General features: G+C 32.6%; 2 protein-coding genes across 5 annotated transcripts in view; one reads left to right on the top strand and one right to left on the bottom strand.

Moving 5' to 3' along the window:
- Positions 1-16,998, bottom strand: part of LOC114339121 (transmembrane protein 209) — a 120,543-nt gene that overhangs the window by 63,563 nt on the left and 39,982 nt on the right. The gene's annotated exons all lie outside the window — the stretch shown is intronic.
- LOC114337913 (uncharacterized) lies at positions 9,431-11,774 on the top strand. The gene is made up of 2 exons (XM_028288492.2): positions 9,431-10,302; positions 10,834-11,774. Exons 1-2 carry the CDS (start codon positions 10,080-10,082, stop codon positions 11,430-11,432), a joined length of 822 nt encoding a protein of 273 aa, XP_028144293.2. The 5' UTR covers positions 9,431-10,079; the 3' UTR covers positions 11,433-11,774.

The raw sequence follows: 16,998 nt of genomic DNA, 5'->3' as shown, positions 1-16,998 counted from the left end.
ATAAGTATGACAGTTTAAGGGATAATTTTACATGAAAAAATAATGCCAGTTTGCTCTATAAACATACCTCTGCTAATGCTTCGTTTCTGAGCTACAGGGTGTTGAAATTACTCTTACAAACCCATGATTTATTTATTGCTCTAAAACCGGTTGAGATATGTAAATAAAATTTGGTGGGTTTTAGGAGGTAGTTATTGCGCATTTTTTGAGATACAATTAACTAAAAATTGCATTTTTAACACGGTTGTAGAAAAAAGACTGTAAATAGTATATTGTACACTTCGCGTCATATAAAATTGGTACACTTTTTTTTCCCAATGTAAACCTGTGTTCAGACTGACAATTATTGTTCGTGAATCACTTCGTTGTTGCCATCACAGGTAACGGAATTGCACTAAATCTAAATACAAAAAAATAACATTTAAAATGTATATTTCGAATTGTAATACATATATTTAAATTCCACACTTGTTCACTGTAAAAGTTATCCATTTTGTATTAATTTCAAATTAAATTTTTAATTTTTCCAGTGTGTTTTATTTATTCTATACAACTTAATGCAGTTTTGTCCTACAATTTACGAGAAACCAATCACACCTCTCGATTTGACATTAAACATAATAATTTAAAGTCATGTCAAGATTTATTATCAATCATTATTTTTGAATTGAAATATTTTCATAAATTATAATAAAATACGAAATAATGTATGGATACTTAATTGAGATGACGGAAAATTACAAAATTGTTTTAGTTTTTAGTAGGTATATTAAAAAATGCGGTCTGTCGCACAGCCCCGTTTTTACCTAGTTTGATATAATATTTTGGTTGAACTGGCAACGTTGCCCTAGAACATAGAATGACACTTGTGACAAGATCAACTTACACAACTTGAAAAACACGATTTTCGGTTATAAGAGTTGTACCAGTTTTTTTTGACGCGAAGTGTACAAGTGAGAAAAATATTTCTAAAAAGCGCAGAAGTTTGTTAGCATGAGCCGAGGCACGAGGCGAGTGCCGCAAATCAAGCGAGGCAGAAATATGTAATTTTCTCACGTGTTGTACATTGTACTTTTTCTATGGATGCGTTTTTGTCAAGAGTTCAAACTTCAAAATTAAATAATTTAGGTGCTTTTAGGTATATTATATGCCTAAATTGAAATAAAATACATATACAAATATGTAGGTATTTAATATTCCTAATATTTATATACTTTATTTATTTAAAATTATAATTAACAGTTATATTTGAACAGTTTTGAAAGGTAATTCCTGGTAAGTTTTGTTTGACAAAAATATTTTTGTGTTTGTATTGTGCATGTTACCATGGAAACGGAAATCATATGTATGGAAAACCGGCGGAGAACCAGTGAGAAAAATTATTTCTCACTGCAATGGCCGACTTTTTTCATTATGAATGTATGTAAGTAGTGAGAGAAGTTGCACATTGTATAGCATCCATAGACAAAATATAAATTATTAAGCAATAAAAAATGTTTACGTAAACAACAAAAGAAATTATTGCAATGGCTCTAAATGAATCTGCTAGTAGTAGTGGTACAGCTGCTAATGAGTCAATACCTTCAACATCATTTTTGGTAATAGTCGGAGAGATAGAAGCGGATTTTGTGCGTGATAAGTAATATGGAAAAACTATATTACCCCAGGCTGTAGGTGAAAAAACGTGATATAATTCAGGAATTTTTGAAACTAATCAGGTGTTGTAAAGGACGATGCCAGAAATAACTTCTACTAAAATGTGACCAAAAATATTGTGAGCTTTTTTTATTGCGATTTTCTTTTGTTAAATTTTCAATTTTTAAAGATTTTTAATTTTGCAGCTTAGGATATTGATTTTAGAGAAAAACTTTTTAATAGAAAGTTGTAGCAAATTAAAAAACCTACAATTTGAGCTATGGTAATTTTAATTTCGTTTATTGGTTATTGCAAAACAGCCTGCGAAAGGTCCAAAATGGCCGTTTTTTACAATTGCATTATTTATTGACAAATTTTTTTATTTTTTAAAGCTCTAAAATGAAGATCTTTCAATTCCAAACATAAAAAAAAGTTGTAAAGCCAGATTAACGAATTTGTTGCTTAGATATTATAAATTGTTTATCCCAAGAGGTAAATGTCCAAGGCTATAACTTTTTGAAAAAAAATCGTAGAGAGTTGGTGACACATCCAATCTCCTTCTAAAGAGTTATATTTTCTTATTCTGATGTAAATATATGCGTAAAACATGTTTAAACATCTAATTTTTGGGTTTGAAAATAAGGGGGCAAATTTCGCTATAAACATTTAGAGCTGAAGCGGCCCTGTACATCCTATGAGTTTTTAACTTACAGATTATTGTTGCTGAAGACGAAATAAAGATTTGTAAAAAAATAAAAAAATTCTACTACCAACCGAAGCCGAGATAATTTTTGGGTTTGAAAATAAGGGGGCAAATTTCGTTATAAACATTAGAGCTGAAGCGGCCCTGTACATTCTATGAGTTTCTAACTTACAGATTATTGTTTCTGAAGACGACACGAAGATTTATAAAAAAATAAAAATTTTCTACAACCAACTGAAGCCGAGATAATTGTTTTTTTTTTCTTAAATCGTAGTGCCTTTATTTATAACAATTAAGAAATTATTTTACAGTCATTGACTAAAGAAAGACTTATATTATCTTAAAATACAAATTATTATAAAATATAATTACATTTAATTATTAAAAATTATTTTTAAAATCGGTGCTTTTGCAAGCGGCCGAATTTTGCAAATCGCCCGGCTCGCTTCAAATCCGCACGCTCGGAAAATTTTTACGTAACTTATATTAAATTTTGACAGAAAATAATTTAATAATATTACCATTATAATATACAGTCTATTTACCACTGTATTTGTTTTTCTTGATAAACTTTTATATGTGAAATCTCATTTCTGAAGAAATACTATTAGAAAAAAATTATACATAATACATATTATGTATATGAAATATATAGATAACTATATTTTTAATTTTTTCATTGTTATATAAATATAATAATGTTACTTCTTACGGACCCCTGTATTTTAAGAATTATCAGTAATCTGTATTGCAATCAAACAGCGTATATCCAAGCAGAGGCAGGAGAATCCGACGTCATCAAAATCAAACCTGGGGTCCTTCAGGGATATACCCATACTATCACCACTGATGTTTGACATACACGCTAAGTAAATCTTTCAAAAATCAGTGGATGACGTTGAAGCCGGCGGAATTCGAATTAACGGAGAATGTATCAAGAACATATAAAATACGCAGACGACACGGTGGTATTCGCCGACAGTTCTGAAACCCTCTAGGAGTAAATGAACAGAATCACAGTCAGAACAGTCAGTCAGAGATACGGACTTTCACTAAACACTAAGAAAACAAAATGTATGATGATCTCTAAGAAGAAACAGTAATTTGGACGAACCAGTGTGAACGGTCAATAAATAGAAAGAACAAAAATATACACCACCTTGGTACTAACGTCAATGAAAATTGGGACTGTTCCATAGAAAAATGAAAGGTAGGATAGAGAAAGCAACATAACAAGAAGTTATTCATTATGTTATGATTTATCAATACCCACAAAAATCAGGTTATTACGATGTTATAATATATTTCATATACTGTTGTATGGAGTTGAGTTGTGGACTCTCACAGACGCCTCCTACAAGAAAATTGAGGTTTTTGAAATGTGACTTTATCGTCGAATCCTGAAGATCTCTTATAGCGACAACGTTACTAACCAGGGTGTTTTGTTGAGAATTTAAAAAGAATAAGAGCTGTTAACCCTAATAAAAACAGTCAGAATCGAATACCTCGGTCACATCATGAGGAACAGGGAAATATATGAACTGCTGCAACTAATCTTGCAAGGAAAAGTAGAAGGAAACTGAGAACCAGGAAGGCGAAGGATTGCCTTGCTAGAAAATTTACGTACGTCGTTCAACACAACAACTACAAATCTTTTTAGAGCAGCAGTACCGATTTAGTGTTCAAGTACAGATTGCCATGATGCTCGCCAACATCCAAAACGGATAGTCACTACACGAAGAAAAAGGTTTATATTGTATAATAAAAAGTAACATTATTATTATTATATTAATTTATATATCAATGACAAAATTAAAAATATAGTTATCTATATATTTCATATACATATGCATCATTTTTTTGTAATAGTATTTCTTCAGAAATGAGATTTCACATATAAAAGTTTATCAAGAAAAACAAATACAGTGGTAAATAGACTGTATATTATAATGGTAATATTATTAAATTGTTTTGTGTCAAAATTTAATATAAGTTACGTAAAAATTTTCCGAGCGCGCGGATTTGAAGCGAGCCGGGCGATTTGCAAAATTCGGCCGCTCGCAAAAGCACCGATTTTAAAAATAATTTTTAATAATTAAATGTAATTATACTTTATAATAATTTTTATTTTAAGATAACATAAGTCTTTCTTTAGTCAATGACTGTAAGGTAATTTCTTAATTGTTATAAATAAAGGCACTACGATTTAAGAAAAAAAAACAATTATCTCGGCTTCAGTTGGTTGTAGAAAATTTTTATTTTTTTTTTATAAATCTTCCTGTCGTCTTCAGAAACAATAATCTGTAAGTTAAAAACTCATAGAATGTACAGGGCCGCTTCAGCTCTAATGTTTATAACGAAATTTGCCCCCTTATTTTCCAATCCAAAAATTATCTCGGCTTCAGTTGGTCGTAGAAATTTTTTATTTTTTTATAAATCTTTATTTCGTCTTCAGCAACAATAATCTGTAAGTTAAAAACTCATAGGATGTACAGGGCCGCTTCAGCTCTAAATGTTTATAACGAAATTTGCCCCCTTATTTTCAAACCCAAAAATAGAGGTTTAAAAATGTTTTACGCATTTATTTACATCCGAATATGAAAATATAACTCTTTAGAAGGAGATTGGATGTTTCACCAACTCTCTACGATTTTTTATCAAAATGTTATAGCCTTGGACATTTGACCTCTTGGGATAAACAATTTATAATATCTAAGCAACAAATTCGTTAATCTGGCTTTACAACTTTTTTTTTTATGTTTGGAATTGAAAGATCTTCATTTTAAAGCTTTAAAAAATAAAAAAAATTATTTGTACAATAAATAATGCAATTGTAAAAAACGACCATTTTGGACCTTTCGCAGGCTGTTTTGCAATAACCACTAAACGAAATTAAACTTACCATAGCTCAAATTGTAGGTTTTTTAATTTACTACAACTTTCTATTAAAAAGTTTTTCTCCAAAATCAATATCCTAAGCTGCAAAATTAAAAATCTTTAAAAATTGCAAATTTAACAAAAGCAAATCGGAATAAAAAAAGCTCACAATATTTTTGGTCACATTTTAGTAGAAGTTATTCCTTTACAACACCTGATAGGTTTCAAAAATTCCTGAATTATATCCTGAAATCGACCTATTTTTCACCCACAGTCTGGGGTATATGGGGATATGTTGAACTAATAGTTGTGTACATTACTTTCCCCAACGACCGGAAACCAGAATGGGGGCCGAGGGTAGATATAAGGGGTCAAAGTCGCGGTCTTTATTATTTTTTTTGTGACGCTCTTGTTAGAGATAGTGCACCAAAATTTGGGAATAAGTAGGTCATGACGTAACTAATTAAAATCTCCAGGGGCGGAACGCTGCGTGGCCGACAAAGGGGTGGGGGAAGGGGTGAATATAAAAATTATAATTGGGTTTTTTGTGACGTTCCTGATCGACATAGTGCACCATAATTTGGGAATAAGTAGACCATGACATAACTAAGTAAAATCCTAAGAGCCGGAAACCAGATTGGGGGACGAGGGTAGTTATAAGGGGTTAAAGTCGCGGTTTTTATTATTTTTTTGTGACGCTCATGATCGAGATACTGCACCAAAATTTGGGAATAAGTAGGCCATGACGTAACGAATTAAAATCTCCAGGGGCGGAACGCTGCGTGGCCGACAAAGGGGTGGGGACAGGGGTGAATATAAAAATTATAAGGAGTTTTTTGTGACGTTCATGATCGAGATAGTGCACCAAAATTTGGGAATACGTAGATCATGACATAACTAAGTAAAATCTCCAGAGCCGGAAACCAGAGTGGGGGACGAGGGTAGTTATAAGGGGTCAAAGTCGCGGTTTTTATTATTTTTTTTCTGACGCTCATAATCGAGATAGTGCACCATAATTTGGGAATAAGTAGGTCATGACGTAACTAATTAAAATCTCAAGAGGCGGAACGCTGCGTGGCCGACAAAGGGGTGGGGGCAGGGGGTGAATATAAAAATTATAAGGGGTTTTTGTGACGTTCCTGATAGAGATAGTGCACCAAAATTTGGGAATAACTAGTTCATGACGTAACTAAGTAAAATACCCAGGGGCGAAACGCTGCTTTTGGGGACAAAGGGGTAGGGGCAGGGGTGAATATATAAATTATAAGAGGTTTTTGTGACGTTCGTGATCGGGATAGTGCACCAAAATTTGGGAATAAGTATATCATGACGTAACTTAGCAAAATCTCTAGGGACGTAATGGTGCGTGGGGGAACAAAGGGGTGGCGGGCAGGGGTCAATATGAAAACTTTTGGTGATGATCGTCGTCAAGAATATGTCCGCAATAATTTCGAGAACAATAATTATAATTATTTGCATAAATCAATGTTATAAAATTTTTTTTAAACATATAAGAAATTTTAGTTTTTTCTCTACATTTTTTATGAAAATATTGTGACACCGTTTTTAACAAAGCTAGCTGACCCCACCTAGTTGTCCGCCCTTTTGGATGTTGATTCTACAATGAATCAATTGTGCAAGTTACGGACATATTCTCGATGACGAGCATAACTCAAAAATTTTGTGTATTTACCCTTGTCCGCACCTGGAGATTTTACTTAGTTTTTTTATGATCTACTTATTCCCAAATTTTGGTACACTATCTCGTTAACGAACCCACTACCCACCACCCCTTTATACCCAAGCAGCGTTCCGCCCCTGGAGATTTTAGTTAGTTATGTCACAGAATATATAGCCACACAAAAGCGAATCTGACTGTCGTTTCCATTGATTTTGTTGGGACCGAAATATTTGACCTTGTGCACCAGTTATAGAATAGAACTTGATGTTCTAAGGAATAGACCATTCCAAATTAGGTAATATTTTTGACAAGTTGTTATTAATTAAATATGAAATATAAAATTTAACTATAAAATATAAATAAGATATAAAATAAAACATATATAAATATAAAATTTAACTATAAAGAACTGTCACGTCAGTCGCAAAAGTAAGGTTGCACCAATTACGTTGACACATGAGCATGAAAATTATGTTACCGTTTTCGGCACGCAAATAATATCTAATAAACGCAATATTGATTAAATTAAAAATAAAAAAAGTAAAAATTAGTATGGGATTCGAACCCAGATCATCCACGTTCTGAACCAAAGACCATTTCTCGTCACCACCCGCTCGAACTGTCATAACATTTAAATAATACTCGATACAGTAGGATAGTGACGTCGTCGATACTCCCCTTTAATTAGAAAGAGACTGCCGACCAAATAGGCTCATTTATCTCTGTCGCAATCGTCACCCATTTTAAGATGGCAGGGCGCAATCTAGTGTAATATATATCTATGTTTGAGGCAATCTAAAAAATTTTCAGGTAACTCTTCCATGATAGCCTAATAGGGCTTTTCATTCACAGTCATTTGTTTCGAGCTTCTGTCATGTGTCACATAATATTAATATATCTACGACATACGATATTGGTATCTACAATAATACAAACCAAAGACGTATGACGTAGATATATTAATATTATGTGACACATGACAGAAGCTCGAAACAAATGACAATCGATGAAAAGCCGTATACAAAAATGCAGTATATTAATGTATAGAAACTTATTTCGAATACTTTGTAAATGTTAAGATGTTTTATTTTTTGCATGAAAATGAAGCATCATATGAAAAACAGGGAAGGTTGATTTTTGTCACAAACTGAACCAGGAATTCAAAAACGATTTTTAATTTGAAATATCTGTGGCATACTATTTCTTTTTCTTTAAAAAATTTCAGACCTTTACCTGTACGCAAAAACGCAGTATGTACACCAGTTGTAACACCTCTACAACGAGGCAAATTTGGCTATAACGAGGAAAAATGAAATCGAAGAACATGTTTCTTTACCTGTTTTTGGCAGGGCGATGGCTATAAATAAATACCCTAACTGCCTGTATACAGAAATGTCCAAAAACCTGTGTGCTTATCGAGGCCAGTGATGTGTGATAAACTCCACCGCCTGTAATAAACTCCTTCCTGTTTATCTATCGACCAATATTGAATATTGCAGGAAAATGACAATTTACGATGGCGAAGTGTCATTGTCGAGATCGACCATCCGCACCTAATAAACTATGTAAGATGCATCGAAACATTTCAGTGGTGAAGAACCACATTTCACAGTTGTTTTTCGTCATAGATGTTTATTACGTATTTTTTTATGGGAAATAAGCCACAATTTTACTAAAAAATGAATTTATTAACGTTTCGAAGCTCAAATCGGGTTTTGTTGTCAAAATACAAAATACTATTGTATAATATAATATAATATAATAGTATTTTGTATTTTGACAACAAAACCCGATTTGGGCTTCGAAACGTTAATAAATTCATTTTTTAGTAAAATTGTGGCTTATTTCCCATAAAAAAATACGTAATTATAAAAATGCCACAAGGAAATAGCTTCAGAACAACATAAATGTTTATTGTTTGTTTCCTGATTATGTTACACATATTACACAGTATGACTTCTAAAAGAAAGGCAGTTGCTTTTTAGAAAAAAATAACATCCTTAAAGATGTTGAGAACTGTAAGAAGAAAGCAGAAGTTTGCTGTGAAAAAGGAATTTCAAATTCCACTCTAGCTACCATGCTGAAGAATAAAGACAAGATGTTCGAAGCATGTTCGTCTTTTTCTGGTAAATCGAAAAAACTAGATACATGTTGCAACTAATAAGGAACTCAATACTGCAATGGTCAAGTAGTGATGTAAAAAAACGTGTTTTTTTTAATTCTAAAAAAAAACGAAAAAAAAAAACAATAAATAACGTGTTTTTTTGTTTTTAATTGTTTTTTATTAGTTTCTCAACGTAATATTAACAATATCAATATTAGGAGTTGTTTGTAAGCCTAAAAATCACCCAATATTTCAATATTATATCCAAAACATCTAGAAACTCAGTGTTTGACGTTCCTTTTTAAAAAATATTGAAACATTAAACCCTTACTGCCTTTATCTATTATTTTTTTACGTCGTTGTTTTTGGGGAATCACCGAAATTTAGCAGGACGCTCGTATTCGTTGGCGCTGAGAAAACCGGGGAATTACCGATTAACTTTTGCAGGCGTTCTGTTGTTATTTTGTGATTTACTTGCCTTGTGCCGGAAATATTTGTGTTTAGTGCTTATTTAAGTGTGTTTAAATAAATTAATTATTGTTAATTATATTTTCTGTGTTTTATGATAATAAATTATTTGTTACCTACTGTAGTGACATTAGTGACAAAAACTGAATGTTTATAATGTCTTCGAATTCGAGTTCTTGTTCTTCGCGGGAATCACGGGGAAGGAAAAGTTGCAAAGTAAGTTCCCTGTTTAAAATGCTAAAAACACAGAAAAAAAAACTCCTCAAGTAGAGTGTACTTTTTGTACACTTCAACTATCAAAAAATGGGACACGTTTGTTGGAACATATTAAAAAATGCCTAAAATGTCCAGAGGAAGTTAAAATAAAGTATGGAGTGACGGAGAGAAAACAACGAAACATTGGACTATTACAAACAATACATGAAAAAAGGGAGGAAAAAGTTAAAGGTATGTACCAAAGCTCTAAAAATATTTCCAAATTTCCCTCTTCTTTATTTAGTAGAAATTCCTAAAGATAACCTTACTTTACAGACTTATTTTTAAATTTAATACATTTGGGAATTTTATTTACAGAAAAACCGAAATCACAGTCTAAAGAGGTGTCCGCATTCATGGATAAAATGACACCTGAACAAAAAGTAAAAGCCGATGAACTGCTTAGCCGGGCTACCTATTTAAGTCAAGCACCACTGGCTTTAGTAGAAAATATACAGTGGCAGAAGTTGTTTAAATTTCTCAGACCTGCTTATCAGATACCAACCCGACACCTTGTATCAGGCCCACTATTAGACAGTGAGCACCTACGTGTAAAGGCTATGGTTTCGGAAAACATTGGTAAGATTTAAGTTTTACCATATTTATTAAAATTTATTGTTTCGGCCCTTACTCTGTGTAATTCTGCGTAATAACAATAAATTAAATATTTTTTAGAAAATCCACAAATTACATTAGTTTTAATAATAATCTAATACGGTTCCAACCGGTTTCGATGCCACTGCATCATTACCAAGGAGTGTTGTACAAAATGATGTAATTTGGCATCGACTACGGTTGGAACCGTATTAGTTCATTAAAACTAATGTAATTTGGGGAATTTTGGAATTTTTAAAAAAATATTTAATTTACTGTTATTATATTTATTAAAACACTGACAATATATAGGCGAGCCGCTGTAAAATTACCACTGAACAACGTACTACGGACGAAGTTTAACAGGAAAGACCTTGAACAGCAACCAGATGCGGTACAGTGTTGTACCACACCGTCCGTCGTATATATTTCAGTAATTTTAGAACGGCCCGACTTTAATATAAGTAAATCTATATTATGCTAGTAGGTTAAAAATAATTATCTCTTTACTTTAAGCTGGAGCACATTCTGTTGGACTAATGGTGGATGGATGGTCCAATATTAGGAACGAGGCTGTCCTAAACTTTGTTATAACAACTCCAAAGCCATTCCTTTTTAAAATTATGCCCACAGACACTGCACCTCATACTGCAGAATATATGGCAAAAACCCTTGGTGCAGTAATACGTGAAATCGGTCCCCGAAAGGTATTTGGTATAGTCACAGACAATGCAGCAAACATGAAAGCTGCTTGGGCCTTGATTGAAAATGATTTTGATAATAACATTTTTACCTATGGATGCTTTGCTCATTCTCTTAATTTAATATTTACCGATCTCAAAAATTTAACAAGTCTGAAATCGTTTACTGCCGAGGCTGTTGCCCTTACAAAGGCCATCCGACAAAGCCACATATTATCTGCGTGGGTAAAGGAAAAACAAAACGAATTAAAAATAAGTTGCAGTCTTAAACTCCCAGTGCCTATCAGATGGGGATCATTAGTTCTTTGTCTACAATCATTGCTTGCTAACAAACAAATAATAAAAAGGATGGCTATCAATGAAGATGTTGAAAAGGCAGTAAGCAAACACCCATCTTTAAAAAAAATGCTCTAAGCGATATATTTTGGGACCGGGTACAAGGATACATTATGCTTCTGGAACCAATTGCTAACACAATTACCTCTGTAGAAGGTGACACACCAACGATTTCAAAATGTCTGCATTTATTTAAAAAAATGGTTAACACCTCATTAGAAAATGTCACTAAAAGTCCATTGTTATCCAAAGAGGAAGCAGATACAAGGGCAATTTTTGAAAATCGGAAGAAGTTTGCTATTTATAGTGTTCATTTTGTAGCTAACCTTTTGGATCCAAAATATCGTGGCTGCGAACTTAGCTCAGATGAGATGGTAAATTTTTTTAGGTTATAGTGGGTTTTATTTATATTTATATTAATTTTTTATTTAATGTAGACTGATGTGACAGAAGTCATAAACAAGGTAGCACAGAAGATGCCAGATGTCGATGAAGCAGCCGTCTTAGCTGACGTTGTCAATTTTATTGCAAAGAAGGACTATTCAAAAAGGCTTTTCTATGGAATGAGGACACAATTGCAGCTATCAGCCCTATTGTCTGGTGGAGTGGTCTTTGCTCAAATACCGCACTCTCCAAGTGGCGATTCGTTTTCTAGAGTTGCCAGCGACATCAGCAGCATGTGAAAGATCCTTTTCTTCATATTCGGGAATTCACGCCAACAAGAGAAACAGGCTGACCAATACTCGAGCGTCAAAAATCGTGTATGTGGCTCATAATTTAAAATTAATGGCTGAACTACAGCCAAGTGAATCATCCAGTTCAGAATCAATTGCTGGCCCTAGCTTCACAGTCAATCCTGCATTAGAATCTGAACCGGAACCAATGATAATATCCAATTCAGATCAGTCGGAGTCTGTCTTTGAAAGTGATGAAGAGGAAGCTTCAGAGTCTGAAGAAAATGCAGATAGCGACGGGACGGATCAGTGTTCATTTAAGGGATTCGGTTAATTAATTGAACCTTTTCAATCATTAAGACGTTGTTTTTTTTATTTGATAAATTTTTATTACTTATTTTTGCTTTGATTTTGCAAGTTAACGAATAAACTCTTCTTATTTTGTTTATACCCATGGTCTTTTTATTTAAAGGATTTATACGAAATTAATTATGAAACGAAATAATACTTATTTTGTTATAAAATTATACAGAATATTATATTTATTATATGTTTTTGTCATTAAATAAACTGTACCCACTTAAAAAATCAAAATAAAAAAAAACGAAAAAAAAAACAAAAAAAACGAAGGCTTCGTTTTTTTGCAATAAAAAACGGTTTTTTTTTTAAAACGGTACCGTTTTTTATTGGTTACATCACTAGTCAAGTGGTTTTCCGTAAACAGGGCTGCGAATGTTCCAATAAGTGGAACACTGCTTAAAAAAAAGCAACACAGTTTTTGCAGGTGCTAGGTGGTAATGAAAATTTTAAAGCATCAAGTGGGTGGTTGAGCTGTTTTAAGTCCAGGCATGAAAAAATTACTAGTGGAAAAATTTGCGGTGAAGTAAAGAGTGTTTCCAAATAAATGGTTGAATTCATGGCCTACACTAAGACAAAATTACAGTGACGACAATGTTTTCAATGCCAACAAGCTGGGACTTTTTTAACCCGGGAGCAGTCGCGCTTAGAAAAAATCTAACATTTTATCCTTTTCCGTGATAACTTGATGAAAAATTTTGCAACATAACTTTCCATTCGTAAGTGCCTCAAGCAAGATTGTAGTAATGAGTAGGTATTTAACAAAAATTGTTTGTTTTTCTCAAATTTGTTTATACTTTCTTGTGGAATTTATGGCTTTGGTAAGAATCAATTAGCTTTAAAATTGTTAGAAATAGATATTTTTAACATAAGTAAATAAAAATATTATAAAATAAAAATTTGCTTTAAATTCGTATTGTTGGATAAAATCTAACACGTGACTGTTTACGTGATAGAAGAGAACGTGAGTGTTCCCAGGTTAAACTAACGCCAAATAAGACCCTCAAATTTAAAAATGAACGTTGTCTAGGTGGCAAGTTATCGAAAGAAAGGGCAGTAGTAGTAATAGTAATCTTTATTTCCAAAATTGTACATATCGCCGCTTCGCAAGAACGTAGGTTTAAGTCAAAATTTGACGAAATGGAGTTATTAATGCAGATTTACTAAAAATAAACGTATCTATCGCGTGAATAAGGACCTATTACGTTAATAATAAGAGCGCTAAGAGATGGCACCAAGTGTCTATATTCGTTTGGCGCGAAAGTAGTTAACTACTTAACATTTTCGTATAAATACAGGCTGAAGTTAGTTACGCCGCAGATTGTGAAGCAATTTGTGTGTTTACTTCTCGTCAAGGACCACCGTTCTTATATTTACGATTAGTTTTTGTGAAAATTCTCTCTAAAACAATGACCCATTTTGTAGTTAGGTAAGAGTTTTAATAAAGTCGAAGTAAATCTTTCTCAGGAAGAAAGACTCAAATCTAATACGGGTAACAAAATGATCAAATTTAACCAACACTTCATAAATTTACCTACTTATCACAGTTTGTATTCAGATATATTTCTAACAAAATTGTATAGGTAATCGCTGTAAAGTAACAACTTAATCGGAGTTATACCCATAATCATATCTATAAAATTTTAAAATGCCTCTCCTCTAAAATCGTCTTTTTTGACTTAAGCCTATGTTCTTGCGAAGTGGCTATATACACAAAGACATACACAAATATGCAGAGCAAAATACATGTAAAAAAATTATCGAAATCCTGTTACATATTTGAATTCATAAAATATATTACCTTATATGGTTCTTTTCTGCAATATTATTCTATGTACAGCTATCTTTTTATACCGAGTTAAATTTGTCATCACTCTAATGTCATGGGGCAATTTATTGAAGAATCTCATGCAAGAATATTTGGCACCTTTTTCTGCCACAGTCAATCTGTGAATAGGGTAGATATACTTAATCTCCCTATTGTTATAACTGTGTGTAGATAGATTCATTTCAAATAAATGTTTATTTGTGAAAAGGAATGTGCCAAACTTCAAGACTGTATAATATACGTAAAAATAATCAAAAATAACTCATATCGTTTCGTAATAACCATAATCGGTTGAGGTGTGCAAACGAAATTTGGTGGGTTTTAAGACATAGTTATTGCGCATGTTTTGACACACAATTAAGAATTCTATATTCACCATTGACGCGCGTACGAGTAATAGTCTGAAATTTTTTAAAGAAAAAAAAAATAGTACGCCACTGAGATATTTCAAATTAAAAACTATTTTTGAATTCCCTGTTCAATTTCTGACAAACAATCTATCTTCATGTTTGTTCATACGATGCTTCGTTTTCATGCAAAAAATAAAATATCTTAACGCTTACAACGTATTCGGAATAAGTTTCTACACATTCATACAGAAACTTCGTCGAAAACTTTGTAAGCGTTAAGATGTTTTATTTTTTGCATGAAAACGAAGCGCTGCATGAAAAAAGGGAAGATAGATTTTTTGTCAAAAATTGAACGAGGAATTCAAGAAAGATTTTTAATTTAAAATATTTCAGTGGCGTACCATTTTTATCTTTAAAAATTACAGACTATTATCCGTATGCGCGCCAATGGTAAATATAAAATTCTTAATTATATGTCAAAACATGCGCAACAACTATGTGTTAAGACCCACCAAATTTCATTTCCACACCTCAACCGGTTTTAGAGCCATAAATAAATCGTCAGTTTGTAAGAAAAATTTTAACACCCCATATCTCGGAAACAAATGAAAATCGAATAACAACATATGAGTTATTTTTGATTATTTTTACATATATTATACAGTCTTGAAGTTTGGCACATTCCTCCCCACTCACCCTGTATATTGGAGGTACTGTTAACATATTGTTAGTTTTGAAGATTCCTCTACAATATGCTCCAAATCTCATTTTTTTTTAAATAATTCTGAGCGCTCGTTTCTGACATAAAAATGTTTTCAAGTTCATTGCTTCCACCATAAAAAATTGCCCCATACCAAATCAAAGATTCAAAGTTTGAAAAATAAACTGCGGTTCTAGTTCCGTTTATGGGTAGACGGTTTACGGATATAAAATTTATACCAATGAATTCTGTTTCACTTACTGATAATTGTACAATAGTTTTTATTGGGGGCGAGCGTTATTTTTCATGTAATTGCCATTTAAAATATGTCTTATTTTTAAAAACCACCGCCAATTTCCGACATTATTTACCATGAAACAACAAGAAACGACAGGAATGACAACCGTTTCATAAACTCAAGAAGGGGAATCCTAACAGTGTTGCCATAGTTATATAAAATATGTTTTCTTATGAAAATTAAAATTTTTCAAGTAAATAGATGAATTTGCTTGTTTTTGATTCAGAGGGTTGCATAATCGCTGGACATCTGTTTCCACCATTTCAGGCTTCCTCAACAGCGCTAGCATGCACTCCTCTGATTCGAAAAATAGCTCAACCATCAATTTAAGGGTAACTTCAAAAATCATTGAATTTCCCATTGGGACGCGATACAGCGACATCTCTTAACGAATTGAAGAGTTTCAAATGCAGAATTCACCACTCAATAAAATTAAAATGGTAAATAGTTATTTAAATCTGAGACTCTTCGTGTTGAAAGTTCTTTCTGGTACATCCTTAATCTGCGACTTTACAATTTATAAGACCGCAGACGACGAATATAGAAAACAAAAAGGACTCCTTGCAATCACATTCCGTTTTCATTCGTCTAGGAAAAGGACAGGACAGGAACTTTCTAGTAATCAAATCTGAGTAAAGATAGAAAAGTAAACAGATGGTGTTGCTTGTTTTCGATTCAGAGGGTTGCATAATCCCTCCCAAGGAGTCCTTTTTGTTTTCTATATTCGTCGTCTGCGGTCTTATAAATTGTAAAAGCCGCAGATTAAGGATGTACCAGAAAGAACTTTCAACACGAAGAGTCTCAGATTTAAATAACTATTTACCATTTTAATTTTATTGAGAGGTGAATTCTGCATTTGAGACTCTTTAATTTGTTAAATTTTTTCAATTTTTAAATATGCCATTTTACTTAGTCTTAACCATTTTTAACACAAAATGACTGCTTTATTACAAGGGTCAGGTTAGTTCTGGTTAGGTTTCGTTACGTTAGATTAGATTAGGTTTATTAATATTATAGTGATTTATGATTATATTTGTAATAAATAATTTCTGTGGGATTCCCAGATCACACTTTTAACGGTTGGAAACAAATTTTATGTATTTCGTGGTTATGTACTGTCACTAATTTCCGAAGGTTCACCGATCACAACCGAAACCATGTTGCCATGTGGATGACAAAAGATAATTTCACATGAAAACATGGATTCTTGTCCATTTAAGCGTACCATTGATTTGGAATATTTATGCAAATCCCTAAATTTGGCAACTTTTTGTGAGAAATTGGTATATTGCAAGATCGACGCATTACGCATTTTAAAACCATTTCTTGTTGGTTTGTTCGTAAGTTGGCATTGCATCATAAAAATTTATAATGGCGTGTTTTGGGTGTGATTTGCTATTTACACAAAGCCACGCTTTGTCATTAAAAGAAGGTGAA

Source organism: Diabrotica virgifera, chromosome 4 (assembly GCF_917563875.1).
Source record: "Diabrotica virgifera virgifera chromosome 4, PGI_DIABVI_V3a".
In the NCBI taxonomy this organism is placed as follows: Eukaryota; Metazoa; Arthropoda; class Insecta; order Coleoptera; family Chrysomelidae; genus Diabrotica; species Diabrotica virgifera.
Note: the sequence above shows the minus strand (reverse complement) of the source record. Positions and strands in the feature narration are given on the sequence as shown.